The sequence below is a fragment of the Archocentrus centrarchus genome, chromosome 11 (assembly GCF_007364275.1).
Source record: "Archocentrus centrarchus isolate MPI-CPG fArcCen1 chromosome 11, fArcCen1, whole genome shotgun sequence".
Taxonomy (NCBI): Eukaryota; Metazoa; Chordata; class Actinopteri; order Cichliformes; family Cichlidae; genus Archocentrus; species Archocentrus centrarchus.
In genome coordinates, this window is record NC_044356.1 from 5,528,467 (window position 1) to 5,546,099 (window position 17,633).

A 17,633-nucleotide genomic window follows, 5' to 3' on the forward strand; every position below is an offset into this window, starting at 1 on the left:
CGGATGGACGGACAAATGGATGGATGGATGGATGGATGGATGGATGGATGGATGGATGGATGGATGGATGGATGGATGGATGGATGGATGGATGGATGGATCTAAATGCTGCTGAGTCCTGATGAGCCTGCAGTCTGTTGGCTGTGGCAGAAAATGGCTCCAAGCTGTTGATGCCTCCAGATTGGTGAAAGACTGCTCAGGTACACAGCAGCCTAAAAGTGTGTTACCACTAAATACAAAATCCAAACTGCTCAGGCTACATGGAGGTCAGTTCAGGTTTGTCCTGATGATGTGTTATTGCACTGTAAGTTTTTGTTCATTAAAACCACAAAGAAGTGCCACTTTGCTTATTTTTCTTCAGAATTCAGAGGCTTTGTCAGCTGGGAGTCCAGCTGGAGGCAAATGATTATCAAGTCTACATCTCAAACTGTTAGTGATGCTTGAAATAATCAGAATCAAAACTCATATTATACAGAGGACATATCTTTCTAAATGATGTGGTGTTTTGTAGTTCATAGCTCTGTACAGTTCAATATTTAAATTAGATTAGGTTTTATTTAGGAAATTAGGTTAGATTTCCAAAATAACTCTAAAATCCAAAGAAGTCTTTTAGCCTTTTTAAAATGAGCCTCAGTCTGTTTATATCAAATTAGGCAGAAATGGCATATACGTAATCGTATCAACAGGATATTAAAGCCTGTCACTCAGCATCATTCACTGCACTGTTCAGCCATGGTGTTTCTCACTGGAGCAGAGTGGCCCCCTGCAGAGCAAACTTAATTCAGCCCAAACTGAGAGCAGCTGCCTGGTAAAACTCTCGGCACACATACGCTGTTTCTATCTGCTGCTGTCAGCCTTTCCTGCACACACTCAGGATCTGCCGCTTTCAAAGGCACTTCTTTCTTCCTCCGCTTCACTCTGCACACCTTTGTCCTTTACCTGATCTGACTTTCTGTGGCTGTCTACCTAAAAAGCCCTGGGAATGTTAAATTTATCACCAGTTAGGCTAAATATAAGGCACCTCATACATTTATATTCTGTCTGTGGTGGAAATGGGTGGGTATATGGAAGCGAGTGAGTGTCATGAAAGGAAGCACAAGTTGTTTGACAGTAAATTATTGATCAGTATAATCAGCTGATTCTTAGACTGCAGCTGGCAGTTCTTGTTCTGCTCTGCAGCCTTGATGAGTTCAGTGTAGCAGCCCGTCTCCACCTGCTGGTGGCCCTCTAGACTGTAGTGATAATCCAGAAAAAGAGTAGTAAATTCTGCTACAGTCCGAGACGGTGGCGCTGAACAGTAACTTGGCCCGTGAGCCAGCCGTAAAAGAAAAGACGAGAAACCAAAGAGCCAGCATTAGCTAGCCTTTCAAAATAAGAGTGAGGGTACTGTCCACTTGTAATATGGTTGCAGAAGGATTTGGGTTTGGACAAAAAGCATAAATGCTAAAATCAGTTGTCAAATATACTTGGGCTTATGTCCATGTGAGGAAAAACTGCTCTGAACCAGTCTGTACATATTTCTTCCATGTTTCCTACACGAACGCAAAGCAAGCCTGGATACGGGTTCATTAATTTATTTGTTGGAGTTTTTGATTTTAAACCTTGTGTCAGATGGGTTGTTATTTGACAACTGAATAATTTCAAGCCAAATTCAATAAATGTAAGCATTACCTGGCAGTTGTTAGACCAGGTGAGTCTGAAGCTGTGAGTATGCAGGATTATTATCAGTGCATCCTTTATCCTTTATTTATTTCACAGCTAGTCTTCCACGGGGACTCTTTGCACACCTTGGCTCAAAGCTTATCGATCACAAAATGATAGCTAGTGGGCGTACCCAGGTTTATCCTCTTGCCTGTCTCAAACAGGGACCTTCATTTACAAAATGAACCTCATTTTGACTTCCTCTTGCAACCGCAGGAGTTGCCCCCTGCTGGCTGTAGGAAATTTCTGAGTTGGCATCCCTTTTCAAACCTGGAAGCCACTGCCATCTTTTATATACAGTCTATGGTAGCACCTTTCTTACTTTTATCTCTTCCTCACATCCATCTGTACTCCCTTTGCTTTCTCCACTCTATCTCCACTCTCTGAAACATCACAGCTAACACAGGGCTTCTGCTCTCATCTGTCTGGGGATTTCTGACACTGATGAATGAGTGCGTGTTGCACGACACTGTTTGTATGTGTGAGACTCTCTTTGTGTGAGTTTCTGACTGATTGTGTTTGACTGTCAGGATTAAAAGAGAGCAGAAGACCAAGCGCAGTCATCGGGATAGCAGCCACCCTGTGAAAGACGTGCTAATGAGTTTTTATCCTGTTCCACAGTAATTAAGTTATCAAACGATGATGGCAAACGATGTGCAGAATGGTAGTCTGGACGGTTAAAATGTTAATGTGGTGTTTCCCACCATGAATGAGAAAGACAAAGCCCAACATCTGGTGCCTGAAACAGCCTTTCACCCCACACACTAAAAACTCGGAGCTTGTCTGAAGGTATTCATTATGGCCGATGAGCTCTCAGCAGCCAAGTACGAAGCATATTATTAGAAAAGCTATTTTGAAGTTACTTTCTGATGAATACACAAACTGTGTAAATGACATTTGAAGGGTGATTTTAAGCTTCGGTTTACCCTGCAGAGGACTCTGATCTTTTCACTCACACACTGAGTTGGCAGCCATCCACTGCAGCTTCACTGGAGCAGCTGGTGATTAAGTGCCTTGCTCAAGGACATCCAAAGGTGATTGTGTCTCCTCCTCCACCACACACACACTTTCAAGATTGGTCACTTCTGTAACACGCCGAGCGGTGGCCAAATTGGATATTTGAGACAACGAGAGCTCAAAAGGTGCAGTAGTATGAAGTGCATGTGCTGCACCCACAAAGGAGATGTACTGAAGACAAAACACAGCTGATCTGTTGGCACTTGAAACCCACTGTGGAGCAGTTTGACTTGTTCAGCTTCTCAGAATCAGAATATATGAAGACTTACAAGCTTTGGTTTGTGGAGTGCCTTCGTGAAGCCTTGGTTTTGGCACTGCCATCTTAGTTTTTGAAGCCAGCCAGGGACTGAAACTTGGTCATCAAGCTGCATCAGATGCATCAGACAGATACCTGCTAATTAGTGCTAACAGATAAAATACTAAAGTTTTATTCACCAGGGCTGGAGCTCTGAAACACTGTTAGTGAACAGCCAACTGTAATACTCCAAAGTACACCAGAGAGCAAGACCTTAGACAGCCAGCAATGACAGCTCCATGTGTTGGCATCTAGAAGGTTTCAGCGGCTGGGTGGAGGAACTGCAGGTTTGGGCTCTTCATGCTGCTTTCAGCTTAGTTAAGGCACAATATTTAACCATGTTCAGACAACATGTCCAAAACACATGTTCTCAGAAAGTGACCTGCAGGTCTGCAGTAACCAAGTATCAGAAAAGTACTCTGTGCGGTATTTCATCAAAGTAGACCACTGAGAGCGACTCACTACACCCATCTTCTCAATAGTGTGCTTTGGATTTTTATCACTAAATTATTATGTTCTTATTGACATTATTACCCAAATAATTTCATAAATGCAGTGTTGTAGGAGCGTATGTGAGTTTCCAGTGTGAAAGCAGAGAACTCAAACATGGTTCACACGCCAGTATTTCCCCACAGGTGGAGGTGAGACATCGATAAGAGGCTGAACTGTAAGAAAGTTAAATCTCATCTGGTTTTTATTGGTTGCAATCAGCACCTCTGAGCTTGTGACTGAACAGCGTTTTATGTTTCGTCTCTGCTGCAGTTCTGGATGTCTGCCGTGGCCACCACCATGCCCATCCCATCCGGAGCTTTCATGCCGGTCTTCATACTCGGTGAGATCAGCTTCATTCTTCAGCCTCCTTGGCTGTGACTGTAAATACTGACTCTGCACACGGCACGGTTCAGAAGCCTAAAGTTCTGCTTTATAAGTAATGTGATGATAATAAATGTGTTTACTTTGATTTTTAAAGCATATCTCATCCACCGTGACCCACCCGGTCACAGCAGATGACCCCCCCTCCCTGAGCCTGGTTCTGATGGAGGTTTCTTCCTGTTAAAGGGAGTTTTTCCTTCCCACTGTCACCAAGTGCTGCTCATAGGGGGTCGTTCTGACTGTTGGGTTTTCTCTGTATTATTGTAGGGTCTTTACCCACAATACAAAGCACCTTGAGGCGACTGTTTGTTGTGATTTGGCGCTATATAAATAAAATTGAACTGAATTGAATTTACTGTCGTCCTGCAGGAGCAGCATTTGGCAGGCTGGTGGGGGAGATCATGGCCACGCTGTTTCCTCACGGGATCGTGTTTGATGGCATCCTTTACCGCATCATCCCTGGAGGGTACGCAGTCATTGGTTAGTTTCCTGTTTCTCCACTTAGCTATTTTCCCGTCATGTTCATGTTCATTTATTGTGGCTAACTATTAACCCATTTGCACCAAGGCTATTTGTTTTAACTGCACATGTATTAAAAGTCTTGCTGTCAAACTTTCTTCATCTTTCTCCCTTTAACTGTCAACTTCCTGCACCCTCAGCTCGTCGGCTGTGTTCAAGCCTCTTCCTTCTTTTTTACTGTCACTTCTCTCTCTTTAAACTTCTCCTGTCAGCCTCTCTGGTCCTCCAGTCATCACTCATTGTCAACTTGCCCCCCCCCCCATTCTTGTCATCTTCTCCCTCCACCCCAGCTCCTCTTCCTCCTTTCCATCAGAGCATGTGGTCGCTGTGGTCTGACAGTTAAATGTCACAATGGGTTTGCTCTGCTGTCCTCACCTCAACAGCTGACCCAGAAACATGGCCCCTCCCTGAATCCCGGCTCCTGTCGACCTACAGCAGCCCTCGATCCCTCTCTCCTTTCTCCTCCCACCCTCTTTCTTAATCTCTTCTTTTCTGCCATCCTTCTCTCAGTAGTCTCCCGATATCATTAATTTGTCTCACGCGTGCTTCCTGTCACTCCTTACATGGCTTCTCATTAATCTACTCTTGCGTGGCATGGTTTCATTCTCTTTGTTCTTTTTACCATTATCACCTTCATGTTTGAGCCTGTCTGCTACCCTCACGTTCTGCTTTTTCTCCACTTTCCATCTTTACTCATCAGTATATGTTTTTCCTTTCCTTCCTTCCCGTTCCTCCCTCATCCTTCTCTTCCTACTGTATCATGCACTGTCTTTCCTTCGCCACGTCTCCCGTCCTCCCCCCATCATCCCGTCCTGTTTCTCTGACAGGAGCGGCAGCGTTGACCGGGGCTGTGACTCACACAGTGTCCACGGCGGTTATCTGCTTCGAGCTGACAGGTCAGATCTCCCACATCCTGCCCATGATGGTGGCAGTAATCCTGGCCAACATGGTGGCCCAGGGCCTGCAGCCCTCCCTCTATGACTCCATCATCCAAGTCAAGAAGCTCCCGTACCTGCCAGAACTCGGCTTTGGACACATGAGGTCAGTCATCGTTTCACGAGCCAGATGTGGGAAAACGTTAACACATTTAATGTGATGTCCTCAATGAATCCAACCAGCAGGGAAATCTGCTATTTTTACAAGACAAGTGGTATAATTGTTAGAAGATTAAAAAACATTCAGGTTTCATGTTTTTGCATAATTTGAAACTTTTTGCAAGAAAATAGTAGCATTAAAAAAGGGTCCAGTTTACCCTCTCTGAGGAGAAACCTTCCAGTTATAAAGGGCCTTCAACATGCAGAGATGCCATGAAGCTGAAACAGTTCATCTGTGCTTCTTGTTAATCATGAAGAGTAATTTGTGCAGCGCTTTCTAAAAGTGTGAGTTTGCTTCAGAGCTGCAGTTTCAGCCCTCTGGCTTATCTCTGTATGTGTCCCACAGCCAATACAACATCTTTGTAGAAGACATCATGGTGAGGCAGGTGAAGTTTATATCATCTCAGTCCACATACCGAGAAGTCAAGCTCCTGCTGGACTCCACCTCTCTCAAATCAATCCCCCTGGTCGACTCCAAAGGTAAATTAGATATTTAAATTTTCTCCATCAGAGAAATTTGTTCGGGACTCGAAACAACACAAAGAGTTAAACAGCTGCGATCAAATGAAATAGAACAGAACCAAATATTAGGATCTAAAAGAGCGCACTCAACCTTTTTAATGCATTTTATTTATTTCAGAGCATGAAATTAATAAAATGAGTATGTAATTTGTCTCTCTGCTTCCAGATTCTATGATCCTACTGGGCAGCATTGACAGGGTGGAGCTTCTGGCTCTCTGTGATTGGTGGTTGTCACCAGAAAGATGGTTCCTGATGCAGGTGAGGCCAGTAAGAGGCGGAGCTTCTTGACTGTGACAGAAATCCTAATCACTATTGTTTTGGTCAATTGTAAGATCATGACTACTCCTTGATTTTGGAAACATCATGGATTTATGGAATTTTTAAATAAGAAAACAAACAAACAAACAAACTGCATTCTTTCTAATGGCCAGCAGGAGGTTGCAACAATAATGGGTTGTTTGACGGTCTGTGGGAATCAGCCCTCAGCTCTGTTACTCTGTGACCTCAGTAAATACATTCCTGATCATTTTATTAGTTCCAGCTCATACTGGATAAAACACAAAGATTATTTTTATTCTTTCATTGTTTTTGCAGTTTAAAACAGCAGCTTAAACACTGCCTGTGTCCATCTTTCATGGCGGTCTGGGCTCATGTGCAGAAATGTTTTTCTGTAAACACTGATACATTATATGAGTGTCTTGAGCTGAGCATAATACAACTGAATGACCTTTTTAACTGAGCACAATTTTTTTGAAGTTTTCCAATCTGGTTTTAAACCCCTGCACAGCACTGAATCACCACTTTTAAGAGTTTTTAATGACATCTTCTTAGCTACTGACTCAGGTGATTGTGTTGTTCTTGTTCTTTTAGATTTAACTGCTGCCCTTGATACAGTGGACCACAAAATTTTTTACCTCTCCTCTGGAGCAGTGGGCGGGAATCAGGGGCACAGCTCTGAGATGGTTTCAGTCATACTTTACAAGTAGGAGTTTGTGTTGGTCTTGCTGAATGGTGTCCTTGGCGTTCTCCACGGCTCCACTTGTGTGTGTGTGGGGTACCACAGGGCTCGGTTCTAGGCCCACTCCTTTTCTCTCTTTATCTATTACCGCTGGGCCACACACTTAGAAAATATGGTATCTCTTTCCACTGCTATGCGGACGAAAGCCAGATATATGTGCCTCTTAAAAGGAAAGACTCCTACTCAGTGGCACAATTACTTAAATGCTTAGGTGACATTAAGATTCAAGACGTTTATTGTCATGTACACTGCAAAACACTGTGGTTATGCTGAGCAATGAAATTCTTACTTGCGACTGCTTTACAAACAATTGAAATAAGCAACTAAGTTAAAATAAAATGGCATGGCTGGCTCTAAATTTCCTCAGTTTCAATGAGAAAAAACAGAGGTGATGGTTTTTGGCAGCAACTCAGAGACCCCTCTGGTAGATCTGGGTCCTCTGGCACAGTTTCTCAAACCAATAGTCACAAACTTAGGAGTCAATGATCCTGGCATGAAGCTTGATAGCCACATTAAGGCTGTAGTCAAGTCGAGCTTTTTTCACCTGAGGCTAAAATAAAGCCAGTTCTCCAAAGGCGAGACTCTGAAACAGTAATCCATGCCTTTGTCACCACTCGGCTGGATTACTGCAATGCACTTTATACGGGCCTTAGAGGGTCCGCTATTGCTCGCCTTCAACTGGTGCAGAATGCTGCTGGCGGCTTTTAACTGGTGCCTGCAAACATGAGCACATTTCACCTGTTTTAGCTTCACTTCACTGGCTGCCCGTTCGTTTTAGTATCATTTTAAAATTCTTATTTACTTTTAAATCTCTAAATGGTCTTGCCCCACCCTATCTCTCTGAGCTTCTACACACTTACATTCCCACCCGGTCACTCAGGTCGGCAGACCAGCTGCTTCTGACCGTGCCTAAAACTAGGTTTAAGCTGAGAGGGGACCGGGCCTTTGCAGTGGCAGCACCAAATCTCTGGAATGATCTGCCACTGCATATTAGAGGCCTCATCACTCGCGCACTTTAAATCACTTTTAAAAACTCAGCTTTTTTCTTTGGCTTTTAACGCTAAGTGAGCTGTGTTTTTTAAAATACTTTGCGTTCCTCACATATATTATGTATTACTCAGGTATTTTAATGCATTTTATTGAATTGTTTTAAGTATTTTATTGTTCTATAGTACAGCACTTTGGACCCTGTGGGTGATTTTGAAGCGCATTTTAAATAAATCTGGATTGAATTGGATTGGATTGATTGTTTATCAAGTGGTCACAATTCAGTTCAGTTTTATTCATATAGTACCGATTCACAACAACCTCAAGGAGTGAGGGGAGGGAGAAACACAGCTGAAAAAACCCCACTGATATTTTTGTAATAAATGTGTGAGGCCAATATAAATGCATATGTAGCAGCACCTTACTCAACATCTCTTTAGCCTTTTTTAGCCTTTTTTATTTGTCTTCACAAAATCAGTAATGTTTCATTCCTTTCATAATTTCCATAATTTTGAGGAGCTCAGAGGAAACAGCACTAACGTTTTCTTAGTTTTACCTCAAGCTGAATGACAATGATGCATTAAAATAATGTAGAACATATAAATCATTGCTATAAATGTCGTGGGCAGTGTTGTGGTTGATTGCTGTATACAAGCCATATTTCAGGAGAAACATCCTGTGGGTTGGTGGGCTCAGATTTTTGTAGCACTGCTCCATAAAGCAGATGTGTGCTGCAGAGCTAGCATGCAAACATCAGTGTTAATGCAATAATTGCATTAATGTTTGACCTACATTACAATAAAGGCTACGTTTAGTTTCCAGCATGGCTGTGTCAGTGAAGGAAGCTGCCTGAGTGCCTCCTGAGTTTGGATGAAGCTGTTTTTACATGTGTGCTCATGGAGAAGCAAAGCTGTCTGAATGTGATTATGTAGAGTCCTCAAAATGGAAACCTTAAGATTCATAAAAGAAATGAATGCAAACACAAAGAAGGAAATCCTAAATCCTTGGTTAGGTACTGCTAAAGGTTTGTGGTCACCATGGCAGGCTTTAGTCCGGGAGGAGGAACCTGCCCACCTGTGTGTGTACACAGGGACTTTTGCATTTAAAGGACGATGATGGATAATTAGCTTTCATTTTGTTGTATTTTTAGGGAAGAGCAGGGTATACTCCTCCAGGGTGTAATGTCCTGAAGTGCAAGAACATAAGGCTTACATCACCTGAACAGGTGCCATCCTGTGCCAGCAGGAGCATGGGTGGTTACAGGAGGACGTCCATGGACCTATCCAAAGACTGCAGCACTGCCTGAGCAGACTGCCTTCATTTAGCCAAATTTCAATCCAGCATGTTTTTTTTTTTAATTTTGTGCCTGGATCCCATTACACAGAGAGAGCAGATACCTGCAGACTGGAATCAAAGAGCTTTTCATACACAAAGCAGCTCCTCCTGTCTGTTTTTTAGTAATGCTTCACCTTAAAAGCCCAAGAGCAGAACTTTCTCTCCTGGCTGTGCTAACCCATTCAAATGAGTGAGGTAACACAAGTAAAAATAAAGTGCAAATGCTAAAAAAGCATCAGTGTAAAGGGGTTAAATTGCATGTAGTTCTGGCACAGTTACAGAATCTCTGTGTGTTAATGTGTTTGCAGGAGCAGAATGAGTCTCAGAAGCACAGCTGGGAGTCCCTCGCCTTTGTAGACGAAGAGGAGGAAGAGGATGGAGAGAAGGTGGGTGTCCGATTTTGGAATTTTATCATGGATTTAATCATGTGTTTTACTGTTTGTGTATAGGTTTTCCTCAGTTTTAATTTTTTTAATGTTAGAGTGACAGAGTGACCCTGGCTGCATATTTATACATGCTGTTGTCAGTTTTTTAATCATAAAGCTGTTTGCTGGCATGGATTTGTCATACTGTTACTCCTTCTACTTTAAGTTGAAATACAGTTTACTCTTCTTAAAGTACTGGTCAGATTTAATTGATTTCAGTGGGTCGTCACACAAATTATTGTCAAGGTCATATTTGTCATTTTAAGGGTAATAATGTGAATTATGATGGATTGTGAGCTGGATGAGCTACTTCATAACTGATGATCTGAAAATATATGTATGCTTTTAAGAACATAGGCTTTTGTTTTATTGTAATCTCTAGAGTGTGATATTTCTAGAATAGAACGATTTCCTGCTGCAGTAACATTAAGACAACAATAACAGCTTAACTGAGATGAGTCAGATTAATCCTTTTTAGGTGATTGAAACCCATAATTAATGACATTATAACATCTGTCATGTATAAAGGAAACAGTATGACAAATACACACAGAGCCAGTAGAAAAATGACTCCAGTTTAAAATATAAGGGGGCCCTCAAATGACCACACTGTTATTTTTCATCGCTAAAGTAGCCTTGTCACTTAAGGGTTCATTTGCTAATAAAATTCAGTTTAAATGTATTTACTGCAAATTCCTCTGTTTTAAAACAGTTTTCCTTCCAAACTTAACTCAGCAGAATGTAAAAAAACACCCACTGTGACTTTATGTTTAAAACATCTGTGCATTGTGCTGAAGAGATATCAGCTGAGTTTTAACTACTGCAGAGCCGGGTTGCACTTTCCCGCAGTGCCAGACTGTACTTTCCTGCACAGCTAGGCTGTACTTTCCTGCACAGCTGGGCTGTACATTCCCACAGAGGTGGGCTGTGCTTTCCCACAGAGCCGGGCTGCACTTTCCCACAGTGTCAGGCTGCACTTTCCTGCACAGCCAGGCTGCACTTTCCCTCAGATCCAGGTTGTATTTTCCTGCATAGCAGGGCTTTACTTTCCCGCAAAGCCGGGCTGTACTTTCCTGCAAATCCAAGCTGCACCACAAGATGGTGCAGGGAGTAACTCTAACATTTATTTTAACCAGGCAAAAGATTGAAACACATTTTTATTTATGATGGCTGTCTGGGGAAAGGCAAAGCCTTTTGAAGTAACCTGTGTAGGCTAAAAAGAAATATATGAAGTTAAAAGAACAGCAGCACACTTCTGAAAACATTTCAATAGACTCAGATATAAAAAGGGCACACCCTGGTGGTGAAGATTTAAATGTGCAATTAATTAAAAACATGTCTTTAAAGCATTTTTATTTTACCTTCCATTAAAGCATAGCTTAACTTTTACCATTTGTCCTGCAGATTCTTTATTAATGCTGATTTACTTAATAACATGTAGTTACCGTCTGCAGGGTAGTCCAGTGCAGGAGGAGAGAAATGGTCCCCTGCCTCCTTCGAAGCCTCAGGAGCCTTCCTCTAACCACACTGCTCCTGCTCCTGGTGAGTTGAGAGGATTAGCTATTTATGAGAAAATATAAATATTTCATATTGGTAGAGGTGTAGTCATACATTATCTCTAAAACTTACTGTGTATAATTTTCTCACCCTTTCAGCTGCTTCAGAGAGAAGATACTTATGCAGGAATATATTACCATACCCCAAATGTGAGAAAAGAATGGATACTTTTATTTTCCATTATTATTATAATTCTTTTATTTTTACTTGCAATGATTGTGTGGGAAAAGCAAAGCCCTGCCTAGGAAATCGATGCAGCACATATTCAAACATTTGAACACATCATGCTGCATGGGTAACTGTTCATCATCTGTTCCTCCCTCTTTCCTTAGTAACTGAGCTAGTTTGGTGTTACCCACGTCTCTGTTCAGGGCCGAGCCAAAGGCTACTTTTATGTGGAAACAAATCAGACTGTGGAAGACAATTACAAATTCTGATCCCTCTTCTTTAGCTCGGTTACACTCGTGGAGTTGAGTGACACAGAGGCGAGGCTGGGGAAGGAAAGCCTTATGGGGCCTGTCGCAGTAATATTGATTCTTTCAGACAAGTTTTGCTCACTAGGATGATGTAATGGGATTTATTCTTCGCCATGTCTCTCTCTCTTCTCCTTGTAAAAAATATTTCATCTGATATGACTCAGCATTTAGTCACATCCCAGATGGTGCATGAGGCTCACCAGGTTCTCATATGTGCTGAGCAGATTACTGCCCAGAGGACACAAACACATCTTATTGGTGCTCATGAAGTATGAAAGGGGGACCCATCAGGATTAATCGGCTCATAAGGAACAATGTGATGTTACACAACATGTAAACAGCATTAATCCAAATATACAGAGGTCAAGACGAACAGCCCTCTGACCCACACTTTTCAGCAATAAAGCAGTATAAGCAAGTTAAAGACACCATGTGGAGAGTACTTAAGCCTCTTACTCGCACATTCTGAATTGTTTATATGCACCATGCCCAGATAAACGAGGCGTGGACATTAAATATGACTGTGAAACTGTGTTTATCGCTTTCAAACCACACTTAGGATTGAAAATGGCCCCAGAATGGTAGCATCACCCCTGCAGCTCAAAAGCACATTCCAATACAAGTCTAATTATCCCACTCAGGGAAGTTTGAGGCAAATACACAGCAGTAAACACACAAGCTGAATGGAAAATAAAGGGGAATAATATCTATAATAGTAGTTGACTGGAACAAATTGTTATAAATGATCATTGAAATCAATAAAAACATAAAATAGGACAATGGTGATAGAAAAAACAAGCAGCTGCTGATGGAATGAGTGATTTAGAACAATGGTAAGAATTATGTGTTGCTTTCTGTTCATATCTCTTTGTTTCACATCAATTCTTTTAGATTTGAGTTATGCTGTTCAAGCTTGTCTCTCCTTAAAGTGGACCTGTTATGCTCAGCTCCCCATTTTTATTTTAAACTATAATAGCTGTGTTGTATGTTGTGTGCAGCCCCTCAGTTCAGCCACTTCATACAGCACATGGGTGGGGCTGCTGCACGACCATATTAGGGATATCCCCTCTCTGTGACATCACACAGAGCCGTCCGGTCACAGGGGGCTCCCGCCCATCCCATCTGTCTTAGGGTGTGAGGTGGGCTCCACGCTGAACAGGCTGTCAACTTGTCGCAAGGCCGATGCAGAGTGACAGATGACCACTCACATCTACGGTCACCGAGCTCAATGCAGAGTGTTGATGCAGTGGTGTAAAGTGTTGATGCAGTGGTGTAAAGCACGCCACCACTGGACTCTAGAGCAGTGGAGACGTGTTCTCTGGAGGGATGAATCACACTTCTCCATCTGCCAATCTGAGGGAGGAGTCTGGGTTTGGTGGTTGCCAGGGGAACAGTACCTGTCCCCCTGCATTGAGCCAAGTATAAAGTTTGGTGGAGGGGGGGGTCATGGTGTGGGGGGGTGCTTCTCAGGAGTTGGGCTCGGCCCCTTAGTTCCAGTGAAAGGAAGATTTATATATTTTATGCGTTTAAACCCAACAGAAGGTAAATCTTTTCCTTTGAGGGAAGGCCACAACATCGTTCACTTTTCATATGCAGGAAAACCCTGAATGCACATTTGTGAAGTCCGAGAAACGCCTTCATATAAAAGGTGTTTGTTTATTAGCTAACTCAGACAGGTCTAACTTTACCTGTAACATGTCTGTCCTTCATCGTATGCTGGTGAGAACTCCTGAAATACACCAGGAGCCTCTACTAAAGTCATCCATGCCCCGCAGCATGCTCCTCCAGCCTTTTAAAAGTTAAAACTGTCTCTTCTGTCTGTTAGGCTACCAAATTGACTTCAGCATGTTCATCGCTGCCCTCAACAGATGTCAAAGGTTTGGAATTAATAACTTTGCAACCCTAACAGCAGCGAGCGAAGGTTTGGCAGCTTGTTCACTGCAAGCATCCAGATGGTATCTGTGCCTATTGTGGCACAGCAAACTGCTCAGTAGCCCATCGCACACAACGAGAGGCAGACCATCTCCCGGTGAACTGGTTTCCAGGCAACGACAAGGGTTTTTTCTTGGGTTCCTTGCAGTCTGTAATAGTCTCCATTTGCTGTTGAGTTCTTTCCTCCAAAGCTGCATTTGTATAATTTATTGACCTTTTACCCACTGAGTCTCCTTCTTCAATCCTCTCAGAAAAATCTTCTCTGCAGTCTGTGAGGAAAACACTCAGGAATATCTTCACCTCTAAGAGCAGGCAGACAGAGGGGCAGTCTCAGGTGTGTCTGCACTTCTTACTGCATGTCTAATGCGTGTGTTCTCATGCCAAAGCTGCATTAAATATGCTTCACAGCTCCACTCTGTCTGTCACGTCTTTGCAGGGTGCGGTTTGTGAAAGAGAAACGTGGGAGGGATGCTTTAAAAACATCTTTGTTCATACAATCACACACTGAAATTTCAACATGTTCAGAACTGAACTGCTACATTTTAAACATGACAGTGATCAGTTTGTGCGACATCTCATGTTTTTTCCTTTCTGCTTGACACAACAGGAGAAGTGAAATTCTGTTCAAACATGCAGGAATAAAGACACCCCCACCCGCCCACACACACACACACACACACACACACACACACACGCACACACATACACACACACACACACACACACACACACACACACACACATACACACACACACACACACACATACACGCACACACACACACACACACACACACACACACGCACACACACACACACACACACACACACACACACACACTGGAGCATGCGTGACAGTTAAATGCAGTATAACCCCCCCCCACACACACACACACACAGTGTCATCTCTGCTGTCACAGGGCAGTAACTTGAGACGTGTCAGCAAAGGCAGGTCCAGTCATTAAGAAGCTTCTCTGCAGCCTGTGAGGAAAACACTCAGGAGTATCTACACCTCTAAGGGCAGGCAGGCAGAGGAGAGAGCAGGCAGGCAGAGGGGCAGGCAGGCATGAATCAGGAGCTGCTGGAACCACCTTTTCCTTAAGTAATCCTTTTCTGTATGACTTTATGAGTCTCTCACAGCGCTGTGGGGGAATCTTGGCCCGCTCTTTACAGCATGGCTTCAGTTCAGTGTGAGCATTCATTTACACACAGCTCCCTCCACAGCATTCCAGTCAGGATGAGGTCTGGACTTTCTTTCTTTTATTTTTCAGACATTTTCTTGGAGATTTGCTTCTGAGTTTGGGATCACTGTCCTGTTGCATGACTCAGTTTCCTGACAGCTGTTCCATACAAGCCACGTGTTCAGTGTTTTTTGAATTGTACTGTCATGAACTTTGATTTATCCTGATAAATCAAACTGAACTAGTCAAATCCCAGCAAATCGCACCAGCATCTTTGTTTCTACATGTTTGTGTATTTAATGCCTTTGTGAGCCTCTGTGCCCTTTCCTCCATCCAGCTAACTGTGTAGCAGAGTCAGAAGTGTCATTTTCCTGTGTGCCATGAACCATTAAAATGCAAATACTGCATCCATCCTCTAAAAAAGAAAATAAAAACAATCCTGAAACTGCATCCTTTCACTGGAACCAGGATCTAAATATTTATGTTTTATTATGGCGCCTGCGTTCTATTCAGGTAGACACATACTTATCTGACTGACAGACATGAATTCACAGCTCGTCCACAGGCAAACTCCCTGAAGCCGAGCATCTTTCTTTCCACCTTTTCCCTGGTAGGGTCATTACATTCAGCTTGGTGGTGATCTCGGCTTGGAGGGAAAGCAGTACATGCAAAAATGAAAAGCCCACTGGAGAAAAGCACATGCTGGTGAGCTGGTGAGATTAGAAGTTGATTTGTGTTGTGCCCACTGCTGTGGCTGCTGAATTACCCGTCTGATTCTCCATTATGTTTTTGGATTCAATCCTGGTCCTTGGTGGGGATTGTTTTTACATCAGCCATAGTTCTACAGCCATGAATATCAAATAGACACACAGTGGGATATTGCTACCAGCAATCAAGCCGAGCTGAGGCTGGATTCTCTCTGTGACCCAGGTATTCTGTATTTTACTACCTGCTGAGTGCAGGTACCCAAACAATGGCCTGGCATGTGTAATAATATCAGCATATTGTTAATCCTTGAATAACTGTTTCAGTGATAAACTGTAGACTGTATATATAAAAGATGGCCACAGTCATGCGTTGGTCTGTGGATTGCATTGTGAAGCATCAGCTTGAGCTTCAGGGCTGTTGCCATCTCAGTTTTGTGGTTAGATGAGAGGGTTGAGCACTCAGTCAGCAGCGAGCCACCGTGGTGCAGTCACACCAAACACAAAGTGAAGTTGAGTTTTGTGTTACTTGAGTAAATACAGTTTTGTTGGAAACCTGCAAATATTTACCTGTAACAGCCAGCGGAGGAGGAGGAGGAGCTGTAAACCAAGGCTGTAAACATGTTTGTGGAGTCGCCCCCAGTGGCCATTAGAGGAACTGCACATTTCTGTCTTTGCTTCATGTTTCACAGATTTCCAAATTTTAAAAAAAGGAGATTTTGATTTGTCAGTAGACACTTCTTACATCTCCAAAGGACTCACAACCATTCCTGAAACGCTGACCAGACCTTCCCTGTTTGACGAACCCTGACACCTATAAAAACATCAGACCTCTGCATTTACTGCTGCTGACACTCCTTTGGTTACTTCAAGCACAGAGATGTTGGAGCTGTGCGCACAGCGAGGGAATGACTGTGGGGAGGGGCACCGTCTCAGTGGCAGCCCACCCCCCCGCACAGCCTGTCACACTTTCCAGCCTTCGTCAAACTTTGGGTCTCCACCTTGCATCTTGGTTGTGGCACTTTTGTGTTTATAAAATCTGTCTACAGACACACACACACATGCACATGTTGAAGTGCTCTGGGTTCTTTGGTGGGTGTATCCAGGTACACAGTAACACACACCCACAGAATCATACTGTTTTTGCAAGGTGAAAGTAATATTAGCTCTGTGATCGCAGCTGGTAATAAATTCAGTTTCATAAAACAGGTCGCAGCAGGTGCTGGCCTGAATTTCACCTGCTGCATCCATTTAACTCACAGCGCTGCTGATGTGCTGCAGGAGTGACACACAAACAGGAGAAGCAGCAGCAGACAGGCAGACGCTCCATCATTTAGTTGCTCCTGTTTGCTCTCCTCATGTAAGATTCAGGATGTTTTTACAAAATCACTCCAAATCATTTCTCTTCTTTTCCCTGTTTCTTCTGCAGGAGCCTTGTCCTCCTCCTTCGCTGTCAGACACAATGACACCAGAAGAGGTACCGTCATGAAGGATTTGCATAATTTTACAGAATTGTCTGCTGAATCATTTTAAGCATGGTATTTACTTACTCATACAATAAGTGCTGAGTCACAAGACATTATCCCACAAAGTGGGAGCGTTAGATGTTTCTCAAAAATGGTTGACAGATGCAAGAACCAGGCAGGAGGCTTCCTGGGGTCATTAAAAGCTCCAATAATAACATGAAGAAAAATCAGGTTTTAAAGTCTCTCATATTTCCTGACAAATTCAATGTAATTAGCTAATAAGATTAATTTTGTAAACTTGTGATTTTACTGTCACACGTTTCTGTCCTCAGACCTCATAAAAATCCAAGTTTCCATGTTAAAAATGATGTAAACACCAAATTACTGCAGTACAGAAATCATGAATTTATGTCTGTGTGGTCAGAGGTCTGCAAAAAGTACCAGCAAGTCTAAAAATCACAACAACACAAACGGCTCATGTTTACTGGCCGGGGTGTGTGTGTGTGTGTGTGGGGGGGGGGGGGTACAAACA

At 43.0% G+C, this 17,633-nt stretch overlaps 1 protein-coding gene across 1 annotated transcript in view; it reads left to right on the top strand.

The window, feature by feature from the left end:
* Positions 1-17,633, top strand: part of clcn1a (chloride channel, voltage-sensitive 1a) — a 47,810-nt gene that overhangs the window by 22,627 nt on the left and 7,550 nt on the right. Inside the window, exons 13-22 of the mRNA XM_030740841.1 lie at positions 3,776-3,845; positions 4,256-4,366; positions 5,233-5,446; positions 5,846-5,979; positions 6,188-6,279; positions 7,695-7,709; positions 9,670-9,747; positions 11,241-11,328; positions 14,003-14,085; positions 17,065-17,112. Of these exons, the coding sequence (XP_030596701.1) occupies positions 3,776-3,845; positions 4,256-4,366; positions 5,233-5,446; positions 5,846-5,979; positions 6,188-6,279; positions 7,695-7,709; positions 9,670-9,747; positions 11,241-11,328; positions 14,003-14,085; positions 17,065-17,112 (933 nt within the window). The remainder of the gene's footprint in view (positions 1-3,775; positions 3,846-4,255; positions 4,367-5,232; positions 5,447-5,845; positions 5,980-6,187; positions 6,280-7,694; positions 7,710-9,669; positions 9,748-11,240; positions 11,329-14,002; positions 14,086-17,064; positions 17,113-17,633) is intronic.